General features: G+C 32.5%; 1 protein-coding gene across 2 annotated transcripts in view; it reads right to left on the reverse strand.

Moving 5' to 3' along the window:
• The window catches only part of COL11A1 (collagen type XI alpha 1 chain), a 219,223-nt gene that overhangs the window by 145,349 nt on the left and 49,638 nt on the right, over nt 1–24,236 (reverse strand). For both annotated transcript variants that reach the window (XM_050778638.1, XM_050778648.1), the window contains exon 5: nt 221–349. In XM_050778638.1, coding sequence (XP_050634595.1) covers nt 221–349 — 129 coding nt within the window. The remainder of the gene's footprint in view (nt 1–220; nt 350–24,236) is intronic.

The following is a 24,236-nucleotide window of genomic DNA, read 5'->3' on the forward strand; positions in this document are numbered from 1 at the left end:
TTCTAATAAATTTATGTAATAAAATGCTTAAACAGCAAGAAAACAAGTACCAAATATATTCAAGTAACTTTTTTTCCTGGAAATATTACAACACTATTAAAATACAAAGCATAATTTAACTAAAATGGAATAAATAAGTGTAAGTTCAAAAACTGCACACTGCACTGCTATGTCCGTATCACTGAAATACAGAGACCTTCTCTGGTCTTGTGCTCCTCACCTCATCTATCTGAGGTTCCTGAGCCTGAGCAGCCTTGGGTGCTGAAGAGTCACAGTCTGGACTATAATGCTCACAGTAGTCATATGCTGCCTTGGGGTCACCTGTGATCAAAAACTGCTGGATGTCCCCCTGAAAAAAAAAAAAATAATAATAATAAATAAAAACACACAGACACAGATGCAGTCAGCATATTAAAGTACACATATACCAGAGTGAGGACTCAAGACAATGTGTGGTTTATTTTTAAATATTTGAAGAAGAAAAATGACTTATATTTCAATGTTAGGAAGAGTCTTACAGAATTGAAATACCTATTTTACAAATTAGCTGTAAATATTGGACTGTTATTCTATGTTATCTTCTGGCTCAGGAAATCTGTACTACATTCATTCCTTTGTTAAAACTCAATTTTACTTCATTGGTAGTTTATACTGCATGGTAGAGGACAAATATAATGTGGGCAAAAGGCTAATTTTAAAAGTCAACACATTTTAAAAACTGTGCATATATAAAAACAGTAACAACATTCTAATACTAAGTAAGTAAAAAGCTCAATAAGCTATTGTTAGGAAATTTATATGAAATTTTTAGAGTAAATATATAGATCCAGCTATTATGTTATCTTAGAAAAATCAGTATCAAAAGGAATCCCTACCTACAAAGATGAATGAGAAATGAAGACACCGGAGAAACCCAAATTAAAAATAAAAAGAGCATGAGTTTGATGCATTTATATTAAGGAAAAATAAAGGAGTTCCTAAGGATACATTAAACATCGCCTATCAAAAAATCTGTGTGATTTCAATAAAATCAAAACATTAGTAATACTTAATAACAGAATAACCTAAACAGTTTTAATTTCAAGAGCTTTTGGAAACTGCAAGCAAGAGAAAAAATCCAAATATTCTTCTCTTGACATAATGTGACTACTTCCACCTGGACCTTATTTCATCATGAAACTAGTTTAATATAAATCTGTGTGTCATGACCATATTAATTCAGAATTACACTCAGACCTAGAGGAATATCTGGGCTGATAGCCATTTAACTTAAGCATTCGAGTCTCTGTAAGTTTGAGCACATAAATCTGATGCATAAAACTCCTGACTCCATATTTAATAATTTAAAAGTCATTCCAGCTTTCTCTGCATCTTACCAACAGGGATTATTTAGGACTTGATAAAAATATGGAAATTAAATTATAAAAATCTTTAAAAATTAAAGAATGTGGAATAATTCATTCTACATTTATACCACAATATTTATTTATTAACAAATATTTATTAAGTATTATACACAAAATATTGAACCTGTGGGTGTAGAAACACATATTTGATGTAATCTTTGCTCTTTGGAGAGCACAAACCAGTGGTTAACAATATTTAAAACTATAGTATAAGGTGGAATAAAATTAATAACTTGAAAAGATATAACCAAATAGTGTGAGAAGTGCCAAGAAAAGAATAAGTTAATTAGTTATTTAATTAGAATTAAGTATAAGTTATTTAATTAGAATTAGGTTATTCAATCCTAGCAGGCAATTTTTTATTTAATACTGTGGTTACTACCTGTGGTGTGGTACTTATTTTTATTTGTATCATTCTTTCTTCTGTCAAAAACTGTGTTCATTCTCACCCTTAGAATTAGGATTTAGTTTTAAGGTTGAAAAATTTATATTTCTATGCTTACATTTCTCTTTTTTAAAAATAACATATTTATTGAGCTTTTCACACTATTCAAATATAAAATCAATTATAATGGATTTAATTAATTCACATATAAAATCCATTCTTTCAAAATTTACAATACAGTGGGTTTAGTACAGTCACAGCATTGTCCAACCATCAGTACTAATTGCAGAAAAATTTCATGACACCTAAAAGATACCCTGCAACCAGTGGTAGTCACTTTCAATCCTTCCCTTTTCCCAGCCCCTGATAAAAATTGGGCATTTCCTATAAATTCAACCATACAACATGTGACCTTTTTCAATTGGCTTCTTTCGTTGATCATAATGTCTTCAAGATTGATCCATGTTGTACCATGTATTAGTACTTCATTCCTCTTTTCAAGTAATATTCCCTTTTATGGACATGCCGCTGTTTATTAATCAGTTTCTGGAAATTTGGGTTGTTTTCATTTATTATTTTGCTATTTGTTTTCTACATTTTATGCCTTTGTATTAATATTACGTTATTCTTCCATTACTGCCTTTTTTGAGTTGAATAGATATTTACTATTTTAAAATTTTACTTCTTTTTTTTTTTTTTTTTTTTTTTTTTTTTGAGACGGAGTCTCTCTCTGTAGCCCAGGCTGGAGTGCAGTGGCCGGATCTCAGCTCACTGCAAGCTCCGCCTCCCGGGTTTACACCATTCTCCTGTCTCAGCCTCCCGAGTAGCTGGGACTACAGAGGCCCCTCAACTCGCCCGGCTAGTTTTTTGGGCTTTTTTTTTTTTTTTTGTATTTTTTAGTAGAGACGGGGTTTCACCGTGTTAGCCAGGATGGTCTTGATCTCCTGACCTCGTGATCCGCCCGTCTCGGCCTCCCAAAGTGCTGGGATTAGAGGCTTGAGCCACCGCGCCCGGCCAGTGGTTACTCTTAGAATTATAATTAACTTATTACAATATTTTTCAAATTAATACTTACTTCATGTCAATCTTACACAAAAATGTGATCTTATGTAGCTCTAATCCCTCCTTCCGCCTTGTAACTATTATTGTTGTATAAATTACATCTTTATATACTATAAGCCTATCAACACAGTTTTATAATTATTGTTTTATGCAATTTTGTTTTTAATCTAATAAGAGAAGTATTATAAACAAGAAGTACGATCTTTTATATTTACCTCTCCCAGATAACTGTACTTGTGTTCTTTATTTGAGTTATTGTCCAGTAATCTTCCATTTCAATCTAAGATACTCTTTACATTTCTTGAAAGGGAACTTTGTTAGTGAATATTCTTTTAAATATGGGAATGTCTTAAATTTCCTTTTTTTAAGAGATGGTGCCTTATTATGTTGTCCAATGCTGTTATTGAAATCCTGGACTCCAGCTATCTTCCTATTTCAGCCTCCTAAGTAGCTGGGCCTATAAGAGCAAGACACTGCACCTGACTGTTTCCTTTGCCTTTGAAAGTCGGTTTTGCTGGCTATAAAGTTTTTCGTTGAAGTCTTTCCCCCTTGCCGCCAGAACTGTGAATATGTTACCCTACTACTTCATGACCTCCACAGTATATGATAGGGAATCAGTTAATAATCTAAATTAAAATGCTTTTATATGTTATCAGTCACTTCACTCTTGCAATTTTGAAGTTTCTCTCACTGTCTTTGCTTTTTGATGTTTATGATGTATCTAGATGTAGATTTTACAAGTTTATCCGATTTGAAGTTGTCGAGAGTCTTGAATGTGTAGATTCATTACTTTGTTAAATATGTTTTCTGTCCTTACTCTTTTTGGGACTCCTATCATGCCTATTTTGGAATGTTTGGTGGTGTTCCGCAGGTCTCAGAGGCTCTGTCAACTTTTTTGAATTTTTTTTCTTCCCTTCTTCTTATTGTAGATGATATCAACTGATTTATCTTCAAGTACACCAATTATTTTGTCAGCTCAAATTCTTTGTTGAACTTAGTCAATTTTTCATTGTATGTTATAATTTTCAACTACAGTACTACTATTTAGTATTTTTATAGTATGTATCTTTATTGCTACTTTCTATTTGGTAAGACATTATCATACTTGCTGTTAGTTATTATGATTTTTTTTCATTTTTTTAACGTATCCATAATTGTTCATTTAATGTCTTTGTTGGGGAAGTCCAATGTCTGTGCTTCTCAAAGGGCAGCTCCTCTTAACTGCTTTGCTTTGCTTTGCTTTTTACTTTGTATGCCACATAATTTTCTTTTTCTTTCTTTCTTTCTTTTTTTTTTTTTTTTTTTTTTTTTTTTTTTGGCTATCTCATGATGTTGAAAGCTTTTATGTTGAAAGTTGAACATATTAAATAACAACCCTGAAATCAGATACTATCCTCCCCTTCCACCAGGCCTACTGTTATTTTTCTTTATAGTTGTTGGTGCTTGTTTGTTCATGTAGTGATTTACTTGAAGTAATTCTGTAAGTCAGTAGTCTTTGCTGCTTGTGGCCAACGAGGTCTCTGTTTGGTTAGGTTAATGATCTGTAAATGATTAGACTGAGATTTCCTTAAATCTCGGAATCAAATGGAAACAATTAGTATCCCAAGAGCCTTTCTGTGTGTCTTGGTAAACACTTTCTACACTCCTACAGTTTACAACACTGTCTTAGCTCTCACTTTTTGCTAGGTAGATCCTCAAAGTCAACCATATTGAAAGTAGCAGCGCCTTCTCCTCAGGTCTTACCTGGACAGGCACACAGGGCTCCTAGATCATCAGATTAACATCTGAGCTTTTCCAAGCTCCTTATGGACATCTCATTTTAAATCTTCTTTTTAGTGTTTTAACCTGATCCCCTTTTGATCCATATTTTGACATTTAAATTCTTTTTTTTTTTTTTTTTTTTTTTTTTTTTTTTTTTTTTTGAGACGGAGTCTCGCTTTGTCGCCCAGGCTGGAATGCAGTGGCCGGATCTCAGCTCACTGCAAGCTCCGCCTCCCGGGTTCACGCCATTCTCCTGCCTCAGCCTCCGAGTAGCTGGGACTACAGGCGCCCGCCACCTCGCCCGGCTAATTTTTTGTATTTTTAGTAGAGACGGGGTTTCACCACGTTAGCCAGGATGGTCTCGATCTTCCGACCTCGTGATCCACCCGCCTCGGCCTCCCAAAGTGCTGGGATTACAGGCGTGAGCCACCGCGCCCGGCGACATTTAAATTCTTATTGCCAACTACCTGAATAATCTTCATCTAGAATGTCTCATCACCAAACTGAGCAATATTACACCACAAAAATGACTCAGAAACACACATCCACTAATAAAAATTGTGCTGACATAAATGAAATACTGTTTATTCATCTTCATGATAAATTTTGTTGACTTCAAAAATATCTCCATTGATAACTCAGATTGTGTTATATTTATGCAAGTTTTTAGTCATTTTATTTAATCATTAATTCATTCACTCATTCAAATAGTGCTTTGAAAGTACATGTAACATACTAGTATGTCCAAGTAACACCCAAATAAGGAAATGCCTTTTTTAATTTACAGTGAAGCATAACATAAAGCAAAAGTAGAAAATATTCATCTAGACAACCATATTTAAAATCATCATATTATTAGTATTTCTAACTTGAAAATATTTATTTTTACATGTCATGAGACAATATAAATAATTGATCAATAAAATTAGTTTCTGAGTTTTTTGGTAAATTATTTTTAAGTAGGAGCATCTCTAATATTGTCTAATACCTACTAATTTTAAATAGACACATAGCAAATAAATACAAGTTCTTAACACATACCAATAGCATTTCTCAAATTCTAACCGAATAATTCAGAACACTGAGTAACCATACCTGAATTGTAATAAATGAAAAATAACAAAGAGAAATTTGAACACAAAATTATTAACATTTAAAACAAATAAGGAGGCACTATTGAGTACATGAGTATATGACTGAGTAATGGAATCACTGAGGGTTTCAATTAGAAACTCTGCTTCCTAAATTTTCTCCCAGCTTTGCCATTAACTACTTGGAATTGTGCATCACTTAATTTATCATTTGTAAAATGAATGCACTGAGAGATAATACCTAAGGTCCTCTCCAGGAATAGAAATTCTGGAATTCCATACTTAATTATATATAAATTATAATGAATCAAGTGAATTTATTGCTGAAAAACAAAAAAGTTGCTATCATATATATGATATTTATGTATATAAATATATCTTATATATAATATAAATATATAGCATCATATATAAGTATATAGTACTTTGAAATAATAAATATTTTTAAATAATGCTGGTTTCGTTAAGTACTTGCTATTCTATTTACAGTCCTAACTTCACTAAATGGAATCCTGCCAACTTTTCCACTATAAATTCTTATTTCAAGTGTTTAATAGTCATAAAATATACTAGAAAGGAACTGGAAAAATTCAATAAAAAGCTTACAGTACTATTTTTCCTAGAAGGCATTTTACAGTGTTTTATGTTAATCATATGACATGTTTTAATACAGTCTGTAAAAAAGCTCATTGTGACAGATTGAATGAACTATAAATATTTAGATTCAATAGTGCCATAAAAATTTACACAGCCAAAAAAGGTAAAGTTATTGAGTAAAACTAGCATCTTTAGCATACAAGGCATCCTCCTCCTTTAATGACCCATGAAACCAAGATTAAGGTACATTTGATGCAATTACTTGGTGATCTCCAGCTGTGTGAACTGGGTTTATACTATAGTGTTCACCTATAGACAGTATAGGTATAGAGCAAAAGCAAATAAAATGTAAGAAAATTAAATAGAAACTGTCTATACAGATGATGTCCTTGTGAATGTCATATGCATTGCAAAATGATCTCACTATATTTTTATCAATACAAACTATATAAGTAATAGCATACTTTTAAAACCAAACAAATAATGCACATATGCAAACAATTTTTTGCTCAGTTTTTTTACTTTGGTTTGTGTGTGTGTGTGTGTGTATATATATATTATATATATATAAAATATATATTATAATATACAGCTATGCCTTATATAGACTTTATATATAAGTATATAATATACAGCTATGCCTTATATAGACTTTATATATGTCTATATAATATACATAATATATTATATATTATATATTATGTATATATAATTATATATTATATATTATATATTATGTATATATAATTATATATAATATATGGTGAATAATAAAATAATAAAAATATATAATATATTAATATATATAATAAAATATATAATATAATAATATATAATTATATATATATATATAAATAATATATGAAAAACTATATTTTATATAATATATATGTAATTATATATATAATTATAAAATATATTTTTTCATATATTATTTTACTATTTATATATAATTATATATATATAATATATAATTATAATATATATAATATAATATAAATAATATTATATAATTATATATAATAATTATTCTATTCTATAATATTCTATTATTTTATTTTATTATTTAATTATATTATTATATATTGTATAGACTTAAATATAAAGTCTATATAAGGCACAGCTGTTTCAATTTTTTGTGCTATGAATGTAATTACATAATGGTCTACAAAATACACAAGTAAAGATAAATTTAGATTTTGTGTGTGTATGTGTGTGTAAAGAATCAAATTTATTGAAAAAGTATGGTAAATAATATTGGTCTAATGTCTTAAGATCACATGTCAATGTGTCAGTGTTAAGGTTCTGAATTTTCAGATTGAACTCCTTGTCTTAATGTGAAGCCAACCAGTGACTGGTTGATGTTAGTTCTCAATCTGAGCATCCACTGAATTGCACAGCAAAGCAGCTGCCTCTAGAGAATGAGCAATGAAAAACCAGCCTCTGATAAGCTGTCTTGTTCAACTCCATCTGATTGAATAATGTGACTCATAGATGGATTATGTGTTTGGAACTTAATAGGATCACAACAAAGGCAGAAGAAATTTAGATATAACTAAAATAGTTAATGCAGATGTTGAATCAGTGCTCAATTACAACCGAAAAATAATCATCTCTCTTAAATTTTAATCTTACAACTGGTGACTGTACAATTCCACAAGGCTTTCAATTCTACTCTGAATCTTGCAAGATCTAAACTTTTAACATTAACATTTAAAGTTCTTTATTCTAAGAGAGCAATTTTTTGTAAGATCTGGAAAATAACACTCTAACAATTGACTATACACCTTATTAAATTACAGAAATATCTAGGATTAGATATTTAATCTCCCTCAATGCTAGAGTAAATCACACAGCTATAATTTTGTTCCATAAAATCATCTAGATTCCATTTCCTATAGTTCATTCTTGTCTCCATTAACTTGCAACATATAGGTATCTCAGTGAGAATGAACATTTTTATGAAATGGCTCTTAGAAAAATATTGATGATTTGTTACAAGCAAATGAGAGTTAGCCTAATGAAGGGGATGGAGGTAAAATAGCATTAAACATAAAAAGCATCTTAAACGAAACTTCTGAGGGATGAAACTGTTTGATGAATTCAGAGACTTAGGGCAGGTGCAGTGGCTCACACCAGTAATACTAGCACTTTGGGAGGCCAAAGTGGGTGGATCACCTGAGGTCTGGAGTTCAAAGCCAGCCTGACCAACATGGTAAAACCCTTTCTCCACCAAAAAATACAAAAATTAGCCAAGCATGGTGGCACATGCCTGTAATCCTAGCTACTTGGGAGGCCGAGTCATGAAAATCGCTTGAATCTGGGAGGTGGAGGTTACAGTGAGCCAAGATCATGCCACTGCCACTGCACTCAGCCTGGGCGACAGAGCCAGACTCTTTCTCAAAAAAAAAAAAAAAAAAAAAAGAGAGAGAGAGAGAGAGAAGTATATATAGTGCAGCATAGTTAGAGGGAAGGATTTATATGGTGATAAGGAGTGAGGGTAAAGAGTAGATTTTTTTTAAGTTAGGAACCAATTTAAGAAAAGGCTTGTATGTGAACTGAAACTCAAAAGATGTTATTTGAGTGTCATTTGAGGACTCTTATCAATGAAATAGGTTGACCAATGTTGTATTTTTAAAAAATCACTTTGACAGCAAAACGGAGGATAATTTGAAAGCAGCCAGTTTGGAAATCAATTAGAAGTCTATTTCAATAAAAGTGTTGAGAACTGAAGCCAAGTCCGCCATGGTAGGAATGGAGTAGATGGAATAGACAGTAGATATATTAGTAAAAAAGATATATGTGAGATTTGGAAACTGACTGGGTGCTGATGATGGAGTGAGACAAGAATGATAAGGAAAGATGGCGCAAAGTGTTACAGAGAACGTAGAGCAATTCTACAGTTTCTCAAGTAAGCAATGGTAGGATGGCAAAGCCATTTACTCAAATGGAACTACAATAAAAGGAAAAAATTGGAGGGTCAATCTCTTAAGTCTAAGTAGTAGAATAATAACTAATGGTCATTTATGGAGTAAGTTCAGTGTTTCATTTAAGAAAGTAACTTTCATTTATTTTTGAACTGTATCTCTCCTAAACCTGAAGACTGTCAGATTGCATCATTGAAACCAAACCAAGTTTCAAGAATCGGTAAGAATCGGCAGAAAATTTCCCTTTGATCGGACAGTCCATACTTCTTTCTGTAGCAATCTTATACCCATTTTTTTCATTGATAATCAAGAACAGGATGAGCTTGCCCAGCCTGAGTGCTAAGGGTTAATGTGTCCCCTCAAATTTGTATGTTGAAATCCTAATTCCCAACACCTCACATTGTGACTGTATTTGGAGACAGGGCCTTTAAGAATATAATTAAGGTTAAACAAAGCCACTAGGATGGTCCTGATTCAATCTGACTGGTCTCCTTTAAGAAAGGATTAAGACAAACACACAGAGGAAAGACCATGTGAAGACACAGGGAAAAGACAACCATTTCCAAGCCAAGGCAAGAACCCTCGGATGGAAGAAAACGACTCTGTCAACACCTGGATCTTGGACTTGTAGCCTCCAGAACTTTAAAAAACTAAGTTTCTATTATTTAAGCCACTGAGTCTGTGGCAATTTATTATGGCAGCCTTAAAAAACTAATACAAAACAGTTAATACTAAGTGGTTGTTGTTTTTTTAATTCCTCTCAAGTTCTGTCTTTATAACAGAGCAAAGGTCACTTCAATTGAAAAAATACAAAATGGATATTTGTTTATTTACAACAAAAGTAATAACTGACTATATCCAGAGTCCAGTATTAAGTAGATGCTGTAGAAATATTGGCTGCTTTACAAACTATCGCAAGAACAGAAAACCAAACACCGCATGTTCTCACTCATAGGTGGGAACTGAACAATGAGATCACTTGGACTCAGGAAGGGGAACATCATACATCGGGGCCTATCATAAGGAGTGGGGAGGGGGGAGGGATTGCATTGGGAGTTATACCTGATGTAAATGACGAGTTGATGGGTGCAGCACACCAACATGGCACAAGTATACATATGTAACAAACCTGCACGTTATGCACATGTACCCTAGAACTTAAAGTATAATAATAATAATAATAAAAAAAGTAAAAAAAAGAAATAAAATAAAAACTTTGTTTAAAGTACATATGAAAACCGTGCTAAAATTATTCATTAAAAAATAGAGGAGTAAAAAAAAAAAGAAAGAAAGAAAAGAAATATTGGCTGATTTAATTTGGCAAGTAGCTAGAACACAGGGTAATCTGAAGTTATAAACCAGACAGTATCATCATCACAGACACCCCTCAGTCCACTGGAGATACTAGAAAGTAAGAAAGGTAAAAAAGCATCATTCCAAGTACAAATAAATAATTTAAAGAGAACAAATTTTTTTAAATATCCATAAATAGTCATATTTAAAATACATTTTATTGTGCTAGTAAAAGATTAAAACAATTTGTTTGTATCATTAATTCCATCTAATAAATTTATATTGTAATCCTACTTCAGGTCAACAATGGAAAACAAAAAATGCTAGAAAAACATCCCCCTAATATTTGAACTATGTGTGTATATATTTATGTATATTCCAATTATATATATTATATAAAGAGTTCAAATATATAGTTCAAAAAGTATATATTCTGAGATTAATCTCAAAATATATATTAAAGTATATATTCTGATAATCTCAGATTGTATACTTTTGTGTATTCTTTGTTACATTTTATCAGTTTATGTTAATGTGAATCAATACTAAACATGTTTATTTCTTGTTGATTGAAGGAAACTCTTATGTAAAAATTTAAATTAAAATTCTAAAAAAATACTTAGAGATGATTCTCAGATTACGAAAAGATTCTTCATATCAATGTTTCTTTAAATAATTAACATTTAAAGTGTTAACACAATTTGATCCCCTTCCCAAAATAAATTCATCTGATATATTTTAAAAACATTTGTTGTCCAAAATATGATTGAAATTAACATTTAAAATGCTAAAGAGGATTTTAAAACAAAATGAAAATCATTTTGAGACCTCTTTTTAAAAAATTAAATGTGGCACATATACACCATGGAATACTATGCAGCCATAAAAAAGGATGAGTTTGTGTCCTTTGTAGGGACATGGATGCAGCTGGAAACCATCATTCTTAGCAAACTATCACAAGAACAGAAAACCAAACACCGCATGTTCTCACTCATAGGTGGGAACTGAACAATGAGATCACCTGGACTCGGGAAGGGGAACATCACACACCGGGGCCTATCATGGGGAGGGGGGAGGGGGGAGGGATTGCACTGGGAGTTATACCTGATGTAAATGACTAGTTGATGGGTGCTGACGAGTTGATGGGTGCAGCACACCAACATGGCACAAGTATACATATGTAACAAACCTGCATGTTATGCACATGTACCCTAGAACTTAAAGTATAATAATAATAATAAATAAATAAATAAATAATAAAAAAATAAAAAATCAACTTGAGAAAAAATATTCATATGTAAGGAAACAGGTATGTAATATTTTTATTTTTCTTTAACTTTTATAATATATTTTTACATAATATATTCAAAACATATAATTTCAATTTGTAATTAATATAAAAGCTATTATTATTCCTACTAAGTTTTTGAAAGATTATATATATTTTACATTTATAGCACATCTCAATTTGAATGCTAATTATTAATGAGAAATTCTTAATCAGTATTTATTTTTAATATGTTTTTTAATTTTTATGTTTTATTTTGAATTGACACATAGTGATTAACCTGTATTTTAACACTTAGATTCAAAGGACAAGTTCATATAATTAATATCACTGTAAAGGTCAAATATGACCTTTGCATTAGGTATTACTTTCATTACCTGTTTCACAAAGTTAACATTAGAATTTGACATTTACATTTTATTTCATAGTCTTTAACTTGGCAGTAAATTTTAGACTTAATTTTAAAGTAATTGTTATTTTTGGAATATGAAAGAAATTATAGACTATTTTCACTATTTCATAAAAAGTTAACAGTTTAACTGACATATTTATTCCTCCAACACAATACCAGATATTTGGGTATCAGTTTTTTACATATCAATTTTTAGCATCATCCTTTTTTTATTGCCTGTTTTAAATCTCTTAGAGAAAATACCTGTCAGAGAATAAAAAGAAATAATTGGTAGTTGCATTTCTATACATTTATTATTTTAATTTTATATACAATGGTACTATCCCAGAAATAACAGATCTTTTAAAAATAGTCCCTTATTTTTGCTCTGTTGCAATCCTCTATAACAATGAATGATACATTCATTCTTTAGAGAACTGAAGTCTCTTTAAATATAATTTGGCTACTTCATAAAATATGTAATTCTGAGAGGACTTTTAAAGTATGTGTATATATATAATATAATTAGCACACCTTTTTTTATTCTGAAAACAAAAAATTATTTTTTAGTGTCAAATGTGAAAACCTCTTTTCTCTACAAAATATAGTCAGTTTGTACTTTGAACATGTAATATTTGTTGAACAGTAAACGATTCATGGCTTACTCAAAATTGAAAGCTAGAATTCCCTACTGAAATGGGTATATTTTGGAAAAACTCTTTTGATTGAAGGCAAAGACAATCTGTTATACAACATTTTTGTATAACAATATTGGTTTGTTATTTTAGGAAAAGCTATATTTTTCCCAAAACAAAATTTTTTTTTTGTATGTGTTACAAGTTAATAAGCTAAGAAATATTATAGATAAGATAGTAATTATATTTCTCCTATAACTTTTAATTCTAACTTGCACAAGGATTTTAACAGCCAGATTACTATGAGAATATTTGTCTTTGCCTGTTTACTGTCATTCGTCTATCCATTAATTCGATAAATATTTACGGAGACAAAGTATCATGCCAACACTATGAATAGGAGGAAAAGAAACCTCCTCTCCAATACTTATAGGCTTGTTATTGAGATTATTATACACAAATACATAACACATGAGACACATATTTCTTTACTATCTGCTATATTCCAATTATGAAGATATAAGAAATTTAAAATAACTTTCACCTGAGAAAATTAGAGGATTTATCTAGAATTTCCTGGCATAATTTATGTGAAAGTGGTCAGTTTTTCTTCTAAATAAAGGGATACTTGTTATCCTCTGTTGGCACCTCAATTCCTATTACTAACATTTCTGTCTTTTACTCCGTGCCTGAAAGAACCTGACCCCTAAAGTCTGCATCATCAGACTCTCCCGCAGGTTGGTTTCCAGAACGGGCCATGGAAGCCACCACCAGGAGTTTGGAAGTTGGGAAGGGAAAAAGGTTGGCATCTTTTACCCCCTAGTAAATGTGACATTACTTTCCTAGCTTGTCACAGTAGTCTGGGACCCTTATCATTATTGACACTGCTAGAAAGTACTTCTACAGAACTCCAGCTCCTCACTCAGTGCTGTACCAGTATTTCCGCCCCTTGCCCCTTTAGCCCTCAGGAAGGTAATGCTAATTACTAGATTTCCCAGCCTCTCTGCTCAAACTTCTGAAGCCATCTAAGGAAAGTTCTGTTTTCTGTGGGAACTCAGAGTGACTCAAAAAGAATATGAGAAGTTGGGGAAACACCATCTACTTGAAGACCTAAAATAGAAATCGGTATCATGTATATAAATATATTTATATATCTATCTCTATATATAGATATATATATGAGAAATACAAATACATCATATATATGAAATATATATATATATCTGGATGACTGAACAGTATGTTTAAGGATTTGAATAACCAGTATGTGTGTCACATGCCAGGAAGGTATAGCACCTCTACAAGACAATAAAAAGTATAGTTTATAGACTCGGCTCCTTACTTAACCAGTCAATCTATTTTGTTCAATTAAATTCACTGGAATATAAACTTCATGAGAGCAGGGACTTTTCCGTTTTGTTGTCAGAGATTTTCCCAATTCCTGGACTAGGCCTTCTCTTAGTGGGTACTCAATAAATGATCAATAAATAGATTTCCTGACCAATAATTTATTCGCCATTGAAAGACTATTTCAACACCTGTAAATGAAGAATACTATTACTACAACACCTGTAAATGAAGAATACTATTTCCTCAAAAATTCTAAATACAACTAATATAGATTTAAGCGGTTTATAAACTGTAAAGTATATACAAATGTAAGATATTTTATTGCAGTGTTTGGAGTCAATTAAAGGAAAACAAACCTTTAAGTGGCAGACTTCTAGTTATAATTTTTCTAAAAATAAGTTCCAGTTTCAGGAGTCTTAAAGTCATTATTCTATAAATCAAACACATGAGGAAAATGTAATAGAAATAAAAGAAAAATACATTTAGATAAGTAGCCTAGTATGTGCAGTGTAAAATAAATAGCTTAACAACATTCTATACTATTTTCATAAGATAGCCCCTAGACCCTAAAACTTCTGCTCACATTTGATATTATAGCTTTCAGGAAAAGCCTGGTGGCTCTTGGCAGAGTTTTTGATTGCATATCCAGAAACAAGGCTGAAATTAAATATTAAATATGGCATAAAATTCTTAAGAAGTAACTACCATAATCAGAAGATTAATTGAAAACCTATGCTTCCTGTCTACTTATAATTCTGAATTTGCCAAGGCATTGACTCTCACCATTATTTTTTCAAACATCCCATACAGTTAATGATTCCTTCTCATCTATTTTGGGTGGTAAAGGCAAGTTGCCAAAATGCTTAGAATTTTAGTGTAATTGAAAAATGCATCAGAGATTGCATCTGAACCATAATTCAAAGGAAAAAATGAGGGAAACCATATAATCACAGACAGAACTGCTTCCCACACAGCCCTTATATTGCGCAGAATCCCAAAACTAGCTTGAGAAACCAGCTTTGAGAAAATTAGCAGTGTCTTATATTACTTGAATGTACTTCTAATTCAATATCTACTTACCAAGTACTACAGAAAACGCCAAAAGTTGGATAAAACACTACCATAAAACTGTACATTTATCTTATACTTTCTATATTATCAATGCTAAGGATTCTTACAAAAGCATAACTACCAATATGGCTCTGTTTCATCAATTTAATTAATTAAAAGGTTAGAAAAAGGTAACAGATCTTGCTTCCCACTTCCTTGCCTGCTATAGATGACCTATACCCTTTGAATTAATAAGTGTTAGAAAGTATATTTATTCATCCACTAAAAAATGCAAATATTACATGTCAGGTACTATTTTAGATTTTTTGGACACAGCACAAAGCTCCTGCATTCTAGGAGCTTATATTCCAGAGGGAGAAACAAAATAAGAAAAATGTAATATGTCAGAAAGTGATAAATGCTGTAAAGAACATAAAGTAATAAAGGATAGGGAAGATGCGTCAGAAAGTAGAATATTCTATTATAAAGTGGGATCATGGAACGTTTCACTGATTAAGAGACACAGAAACAGAGACACCTGAGGAACTGAGGAAACAAAAAATGCTATATCTTGGGGAGAGCATTCCAGGCAGAAGGACTAATGAATGTCCAGGCCCCACAGCACAAGCAGCCCCAAGGCAAAGGATTAATTAATATATTCAAGTGAGGAACACCTTGTGAACCAACAATCCACAGGTAACAACATGGAGAGGAGCCACTGATAACGTCTGAGAGGAGAGGCAGAGGGTGTGGTATGGGTCACATAAGATCCTGCAGACTGTTGAAATAACTTTAACTCCAAATGAAATAAAATGCTACTGGCAGGTTATGAGCAAAGAGGTGGCACAACTTCATTCATTCATTCATTTGTTCTTTTGGCCAGGTGCTACTTGACAGAAATAGACTTGCTTTTCTGTTTGCTGCTTAGAACAGATGAAACAACAAAAGCAGAAAGATCAATTAAAAGGCTTTTGCAATTATCCAAGGAATAAGTAATACTAACAGTTATAATAATAGACAATACTTAGTTGGCACTCACTATTTACCTGCCACTCTTCTAATAACTATATATAGTCAAACTGTAAATAGAAATAGAGTAGTTTATGCTTTAAAAACATCAAGTTCTTAAAAAAATACTTAAACAATAATTTAAATAATATATCAACATTCTTATTACACTTCTTTTAGCTAATAACAATTTCATATTAACTGCGTGTTTACTCTAAAACTCAAGAGTGTAGAAAAGATGGTGAAATGATTCTTTGGCTCAGGACAATCCCACAGTCTTTTACTAATTTAAAGCATGGTTAAAAACACATAGTTCATAAATAATACAAAAGAGAGTTAAAGTCCTCTACATTTAGTCAAAATTTTAAACAGTTTGTGTCTGTAAAAAGTAAATATCACCTATTTATTACCTACATACTAAAGGCCAAAAATATTAAGTTCCTCCCTCCCATTACCTCTCATATCCCAACAGTTCCCAAGACCTACCAGTTTTATTCCATATTGAAAATAAGACCCTTTTCTCCATTTATTCTGCCATGGCCTTGTCTCTACTCTAAGTACCTTTTATTTGAACCAATATTCAACAATTCATGTTTTCTTTTTTTAAAATCAGATTCTTCCAATTCTAGACTAGCTCCTTCGCTGTCACAAAAATAATTTTTAAAAAATCGCAATGTGTAATTCCTCTACTTAAGGAACATTCTCATAGTCTATAGTTTAAAGTTCAGCCACCTTAGTATGGTATAAAAGGCAAATGGGCTCTTACACACTTACTCAGGTCTCCTCCCAAATGTCCCCAAACCACATTACATTTCTCAGAACTGCTGGGCTTATTACAAATGTTCGACTTTTACATGTGTTCTCATGTTCTTTTATTTTTATTACTCTGGATTTAGTTATCATTCCCTCCCTTGAATATTTTTATGTCTTTATTATGTAACACAAGTCTTTTATTACAACTATGTTTCTATATCCCTTACTCAAGCACAATAATTAACACATAGTATGTATTTTGTTTCAACAGAGAATAGTCAACTTAAGTGAACACCTAGCTTTTGAATAACATATGCTATCTTACAGTTTTCCCAACCCTTTATTCTCCCTGATACTTCTAACAAAGCCTTAGTCATTTCTGGGTAAAGCAATCATTCATGTATTTACTAATCTTTATTAACTATAAACACTGTGCCAAACTTTGTGATTGATGTTGCTCCTGGAATATCTAAAGTAATGGAATATAAAAATCCAGCACTCAAGAAATATGTAGTATAATAACAAAGCTGTACATTAATAGATAATTCTAAAACAATCTGGTAATTACACACAAACAAGAATGCAAATGTAAGATGATTTCTTATTTGAAAAGTTAATAAAGTACTGGAGGCTAATACTAGACCTTAAAAGAGGGGAAAAAAAAACTAAGGTCATCAATACAGAGACAAAATTTGTAAAAGAGGAAACATAAAATGTATGAAACACTATTGTGCATTGCCGGCAGTAGCTAATCCAATGATGCACTAATCAGCAAAGCAGAAATCCAAATTAAAAAGGGCAATGCTCCTTTTAGAGGACAAGTAGCATCCTATATAAACAGTGCTACTTTGGATCTCTATAGAACTCAGAAATCTAAATTTGCCTTAAATGTGTCATTGAGTTTCTTGAAACAGTTTTAGCCCCAAATCCTACTAAATATAAGATTATAACAAAAGGTCGATCAAGTCCCAAAATATGGCCTATTACTTGCATATCACAATACAATGGTGCTGATCTGATTCCAGATGCTCTGACTGGCAACAGGATACCTTGAGGCTGTTGTATAGTAAAGTATAGTAGCATCTAGAAAGGAGAACTGAGAAAATCAGTTTCAAATTCAGCACTACAGAATCACTGAAGCTTGGTCATAAATAATGTGGCATATTTTTGTGTGTTGTTTTTCACTACACTTGACAGACAAATTCAGTGAGAAGCAATAAAGAATGTAATTATACATAAAACAGCCAATAATAGATGTGCTTTTGAGTCTTGGCTAAGGATAACTCTCAAAAAAGAATTACACCAAAGTTGTGGCTCTGTCTACTCTTATACAAGTGGTCAGTAGTGGAACTTAAATGTCTCCAAAAAAAAAAAAAAATCAAAAGAGAAAACTTGTATGTGGAATCTCAATCTGGTAAATAATTGATCATTACCACAAAGTCTAATAAAATCTAACAAATGCTAAACTTATTGCCGTAAAAACATCTTACGTTTTAAATACTGCTAAAAGATACTGTCATGTAAATGCATTTGACTATTTCTTCACGAAAACCATAAAACCACCTTTTAGAAAGAACAACTGCACATGTTGTTCTATATTAAAGAAATTCAACACGTTTGTGAATGCAGTGAGGCTTTATATTAGTTTTGTTAAAAAACTCTAATATTAGCTGGATGTGTGGTATCCCCTGGGATTTTCACACTAATGTGCATTGAATTTGTGTGTCACACAGAATTTAGACTTGGATTGTTTTTGAACATCAAGTATACCACATTTTTACCTAATGTTTGTTATCCACAGTTTATTTCTGTTAAAATTGTACCTTAATTTTTGATTTTAGAAAGTAATGTTGTTGTTTTAATATATCATACAAAAAAAATGAATCACGAAATAGATTCCAGACAATATTTTCAAGAATTTAAAAAAAGCCACAACTACACTCCGAAATACACATGCCAACCAAATATCTACAGAGACAATAATTAAACTTAACATCCATAAATAAACTCAAAGCTTCCTTGCTTTTCTCTTTTGCTGGCTCTATGCTACTCTAACAAGAGTAAGTGATAAAGTACCACACTAGAACGGCATTTTACTTTTGCCTTCAGGTATTGAAGACTTCTTTAAAATAATAAACCATGAACCTGAGTCTTTTACAAAGCCAAATGTGGCTCCTATGTTAACCATATCTGTGTGTTTCACTTAAATTCAGAAATAATAAATGAAAAAAGTTTTGTTTTTTTTTTTCTTTTTCTTTTTTTTTCACCAACAGGGCAGGCACAGTGGCTCATGCCTGTAATCTCAGCACTTTGGGAGGCCGAGGCTTGAGGATTGCCTGAGGTCAGGAGTTCGAGACCAGCCTGGTCAACATGGTAAAATCCTGTCTCTATTAAAATTACAAAATTAGCCAGGCGTGGTGGCGCATGCCTGTAATCCCAGATACTCCAGATGTTGAGGCAGGAGAATTGCTTGAACCTGGGAGGCAGGGGTTGCAGTGAGTCAAGATCAGTCCACTACATTCTGGCCTGGGCAACAAGAGTGAAACTCTGTCTCAAAAAAAAAAAAATTTAAAAAAAAAGCAAATAAACACTCATAAAACACTCAATACTGAAATACACAGATTAAAGTATTTTATAAACATTAATTTAATTTCCAAATGACTCTATGAGATGCATAGCCCTGTTATTCCATTTTACAGATGAGGAAAGAGACAGGGAGACTGGGTATGTTGTCTGCAATCTCAGAGCTGGTTAATTTCCAAATCCAAAATTCAAGCCAGGGCTGTCCAACTCCAGAGTCAACGTTGTTAACTACCATATGTGTGATTTTAAAATGCAAATACTTAATTATCATTATCATAATCTTTTTCATTCAACCATTTCTGTATTTGTTAGATACCGAATGATACCTTTACCTTCATCTTTTATTTCTCAATTAAACAATAAATATTGTTATCACCTGTGCCTACTCACATCCAACATTGTGTTTGTAAAGTTCATATTTTATGGAAGACCTTCTACACATTTACAAAGATAATATTTAAAGAAATAATTGGTGAATACACCTTTATATTTTAAAATCCAGATAGAAAACATGATGTTAATTTTTTTAAATAGTGATAGCTTATTTTGTTTTCTTTCTTAAAGAAGTTCCACAGAGAAGACACAGCAAGGAGGATTTAGACATTAACTGTGAGATAGTAGAATTGTACCAATTTTAGGGATTTGGAAATGAGGCAACAGCAAGTACCATGCTTGTCTCTTTAATGGTATACATTAAGCTTGTCCAACTCATGAACCACAGTCCAAATGAGGACCAGGAGGCTTTGAATGTGGCCCAAAACAAATTCGTAAACTTTCTTAAAATATTACTTTCATTAGTGTTTGTGTATTTTATGTGTTCCCCAAGACAATTCTTCTTTTCCAATGTGGCCCAGGGAAGCTAAAAGATTGGACACCTCTGGTATACATTTTTCATAAGAAATGAACACTTTTCACACATTCGTATCTTGGGAAAGCCAATACTCCTATGACTGTGTAAGCCCGCTACAGCCCAACTCTCTTGCTGTTGAAAACTATAAGCTCTGAACAAAACGCAATCAACAACTAGCTGACAACTCCATAAATCATGCAGATTAAAGAGAGAGTCAAGATTTGGAGAAATTAGCCTATAGGTATAACTTACTTGTGTTTTACTTTGTTTTGTTTTTGTTTTTGTTTCATATTTTATCAAGGTTTTGTCCCAAAGGTGGAATCCCGTGGCTGAGCAGAACAACTGTGTTCTGCCTAAAACTTTGAAAGAAACCCTGTGTTTCTGGACAGAGGAACTAGGGGAAAAATGCAGGTTAGAGAGTGTACAGGGAATCTGAGATGAGAAAAATGAAGAGGGGAATTGCTTAATTTTTGTGTGAACCATAAAAACCTCAGGCTATCTCCGTAACAGACCCAAACCAATTGAGAAAAAACGTAAATAATTGAACTGAAATTAACACTACTATATGAGTCTCCTAATAGCTTCTGAATTTTGTTATGTGAGAGAGAAAATACCAATATTCTGACAGTTAAAAATTCCAAGAGTTAAAAACACCAAGGGGACTCAGTCATGGGGTAATCCTGCACTTTTGTGAGTTTTGCTTGGAAGAGCTTTATAAGGCCTGTAAGTGAATATCATAAAGATTTCCTCTCATGCTTCTGGAATTGGGAGGAGAAAAGGAATCATGTTGAAAACACCAGAACATTCTGTTCTTCTTTAAAAAAGCATGCCCTCAGAGTAACCTGCTGGGATTTCATCATAGTTAACCTAACTTGAGAAAGGGAAATGCAAGCATACCTTGAAGATATCACACGTTCAGTTCCAGACCACCACAACATGGAAAATATTGTCGAGAATTTTTTCAGTTTCTCAGTACATATAAAAGTTATATTTACACTGTCCTGCTGTCTGTTGAATGTGCAATAGCATTAAGTATAAAATAAATGTCTGTACCTTAATATAAAAATACTTTATTGCTAAAAAATACTAACGATTATTCGAACCTTCAGCAAGCAGTAATCTTTTTGCTGGTGGAGGATCTCACCTCTTTATCAATAACTGCTTAGGGTGGTGGTTGCTGAGGTTTGAGGTGGCTGTATCAATTTCATAAAATAAGGCAATGATGAAGTTTGCCACATCAATTGACTCTTCCTTTCATAAAAGATTTATCTGTAGCATGTGATGCTTTTTGACAGCATTTTACCCACAGCAGAACGTCCTCCAAAATTGGAGTAAATATTTTCAAATCCTGCTGCTGCTTTATCAACTAAGTGTATATAGTATTCTAAATCCTTTGATGTCCTTTAACAATATTCACAACCTCTTCACCAGAAGCAGATTCCATCTCAGAAAAAAAAAAAAAAAAAAAAAACAGATTTATTTCCTTATCCATTAGAAGCAACTCATCTGTACAAGTTTTATCATGAGGTTACAGCAATTCAGTTACACCCTTGACCTCCACTTCCAATTCTAGTTCTCTTGCTATTTCTGCCACATTGGCAGTGAATTCCCCCACTGCCATCTTGAATGCCTCAAACTCACCCATGAGTTTTGAAACAAACTTCTCCTCCCATGAATCACAAATGTTTTTATTGACATCTGCAATGGTGAATATTTTCTAGAAAGTTTCTAATTTAATGTGTCCAGATTCATCATAGGAATCACTATCTATGGCAGCCATAGCATTATGAAAAGTATTTCTTAAATAGGAAGGCTTGAAAGTTGAAATTACTATTGATCCATGGGCTACGGAATGGATGTTGTGTTAGCAAGGGTGAAAACAACATTAATCTCCTTATACATCTTCATCAGAGCTCTTGGGTGACTGGGTTTATTGTCAATGAGCAGTAATAGTTTGAAAATAATCATTTTTTTCTCAGCAGTAGATCACAACAGTAGGCTTAAAATATTCAGTAAACCAAGATGTAAATGAATGTGCTGTCATTCTGATTTTGTGGTTCCATTTATAGAGTACAGCAGGATTGATTTAGTATAATTCTTAGGGTCCTAGGATTTTTGAAATGGTAGATGAACACTGGCTTCAACTTAATGTAGCCAGCTGCATTATCCCCTAATAAGAGAGTTTGAAGCTGTCCTTTGAAGCTTTGAAGCCAGGCATTGATTTCTGTTCTCTAGGAATGTCTTAGGTGGTATCTTCTTCCAATAGAAGGCTGATTTGTTAACATTAGAAATCTGTTGTTTAGTGTAGCAGCTTTCAACAATTTACCTTAGGTAGATCTTCTGAATAATTGTCTGCAGTTTCTGTATCAGCACTTGTTTCACATTGCACTTTATGTTATGAAGACAACTTATTTTCTTAAACATCATGAACCAACTTCTGCTAGATTTGATCTTTTCTACTGAAGCTTCTTCACCTCTCAGAGCTTTCACAGAATTGAGGAGAGTTAAGGCCTTGTTCTGGGTTAAGCTTCAGCAGAAGAGAATGTTGTGGCTGGTTTGATCTTCTATCTAGACTGCTAAAACTTTCTTCATATCAGCAATAAGAGTGTTTTGCTTCCTTACCATTCATGTGTTCATGAAAGTAGCACTTTTAATTTCCTTCAAAATATTTTCCTTTGCATTCATAACTCTTGCATTCACAGGGCACAAAGGGCCTGGCCTTTGGCTTATCTCAGCTTTCAACATTCCTTCCTCACTAAGCTTAATCATTTCTAGCTTTTGATTTCAAGTGACTCTTGAACACTTGAACCTGTGACTCTTCCTTTCCCTTGAACACACATAGGTCATTGTCAGGTTACTAAATGACCTCATTTCAATATTGCTGTGTCTCAGGCAATAGAGAGACTCAAGGAAGAGAGAATTTGAGAACAGCTGGTCAGTTGAGCCAGTTGAGCAGTCAGAACACAAAAAAACATTTATCACTTAAGTTTACCAACTTATTGCATATATTATTATTATATATAAGATAGCATATGCTCATTTCATGTCTCTGTAACATATTTTGGTATTTCTCATGATATTTCAAATCTTTTTATTGTTATAACTGAAATGGTGATATGTGATGAGAGATTTTTAATGTTACAGTTGTAATGGTTTTGGGGTGCCATAAACCATACTTATAATAATAATGAAAAGTTTAAAATATTGTGAGAATTACTGAAATATGACACAGTCATGATGTGAGCACATGCTGCTGGAAAAAAATGATGCCAACAGACTTGCTCAATTCAAGGTTGCCACAAACCTTCAATTTGTAACAAGAGCAATATCTGAAAAGCATAAAGCAAAGCATGATATAACAATGTATGTTGTGCCTAATTCCAGTTCAGCATGATCATTCAGTGTGAGAGAAAGGAAATTTCCTACTACAGCTCCCTCTGGACTTCCACGTGGAAGAAGGAAAATAACCCCAGCCCCCTTCAGCCATCCTGTTCCACCTAAGCTCATGGGGTAAGGGACTATGAAGCACTGATAAAGTTTAAAGTCCAGGGCTCAGGCTCACCAAAATCTGAGACCTAATCATAGAATGAGTCCCTTCCCCTCTCACCTTACCACCACATTGCTAAGGGCTTATTTACCACAGTTTCTTTTACCCAGTGCATCATGTTCACTTTTCAACACAAAATTAAAAGGCCTACTGCAAGGAAGAGAAACCACAGTTTAAAGAGACTGAGTAAGAATCAAACCAGAGTCAGATATAGCAGAAAGCCTGGAATTGCCACTCCAGGACTTTTTGAAACTACGAT

The sequence above is a fragment of the Macaca thibetana genome, chromosome 1 (genome assembly GCF_024542745.1).
Source record: "Macaca thibetana thibetana isolate TM-01 chromosome 1, ASM2454274v1, whole genome shotgun sequence".
In the NCBI taxonomy this organism is placed as follows: domain Eukaryota; kingdom Metazoa; phylum Chordata; class Mammalia; order Primates; family Cercopithecidae; genus Macaca; species Macaca thibetana.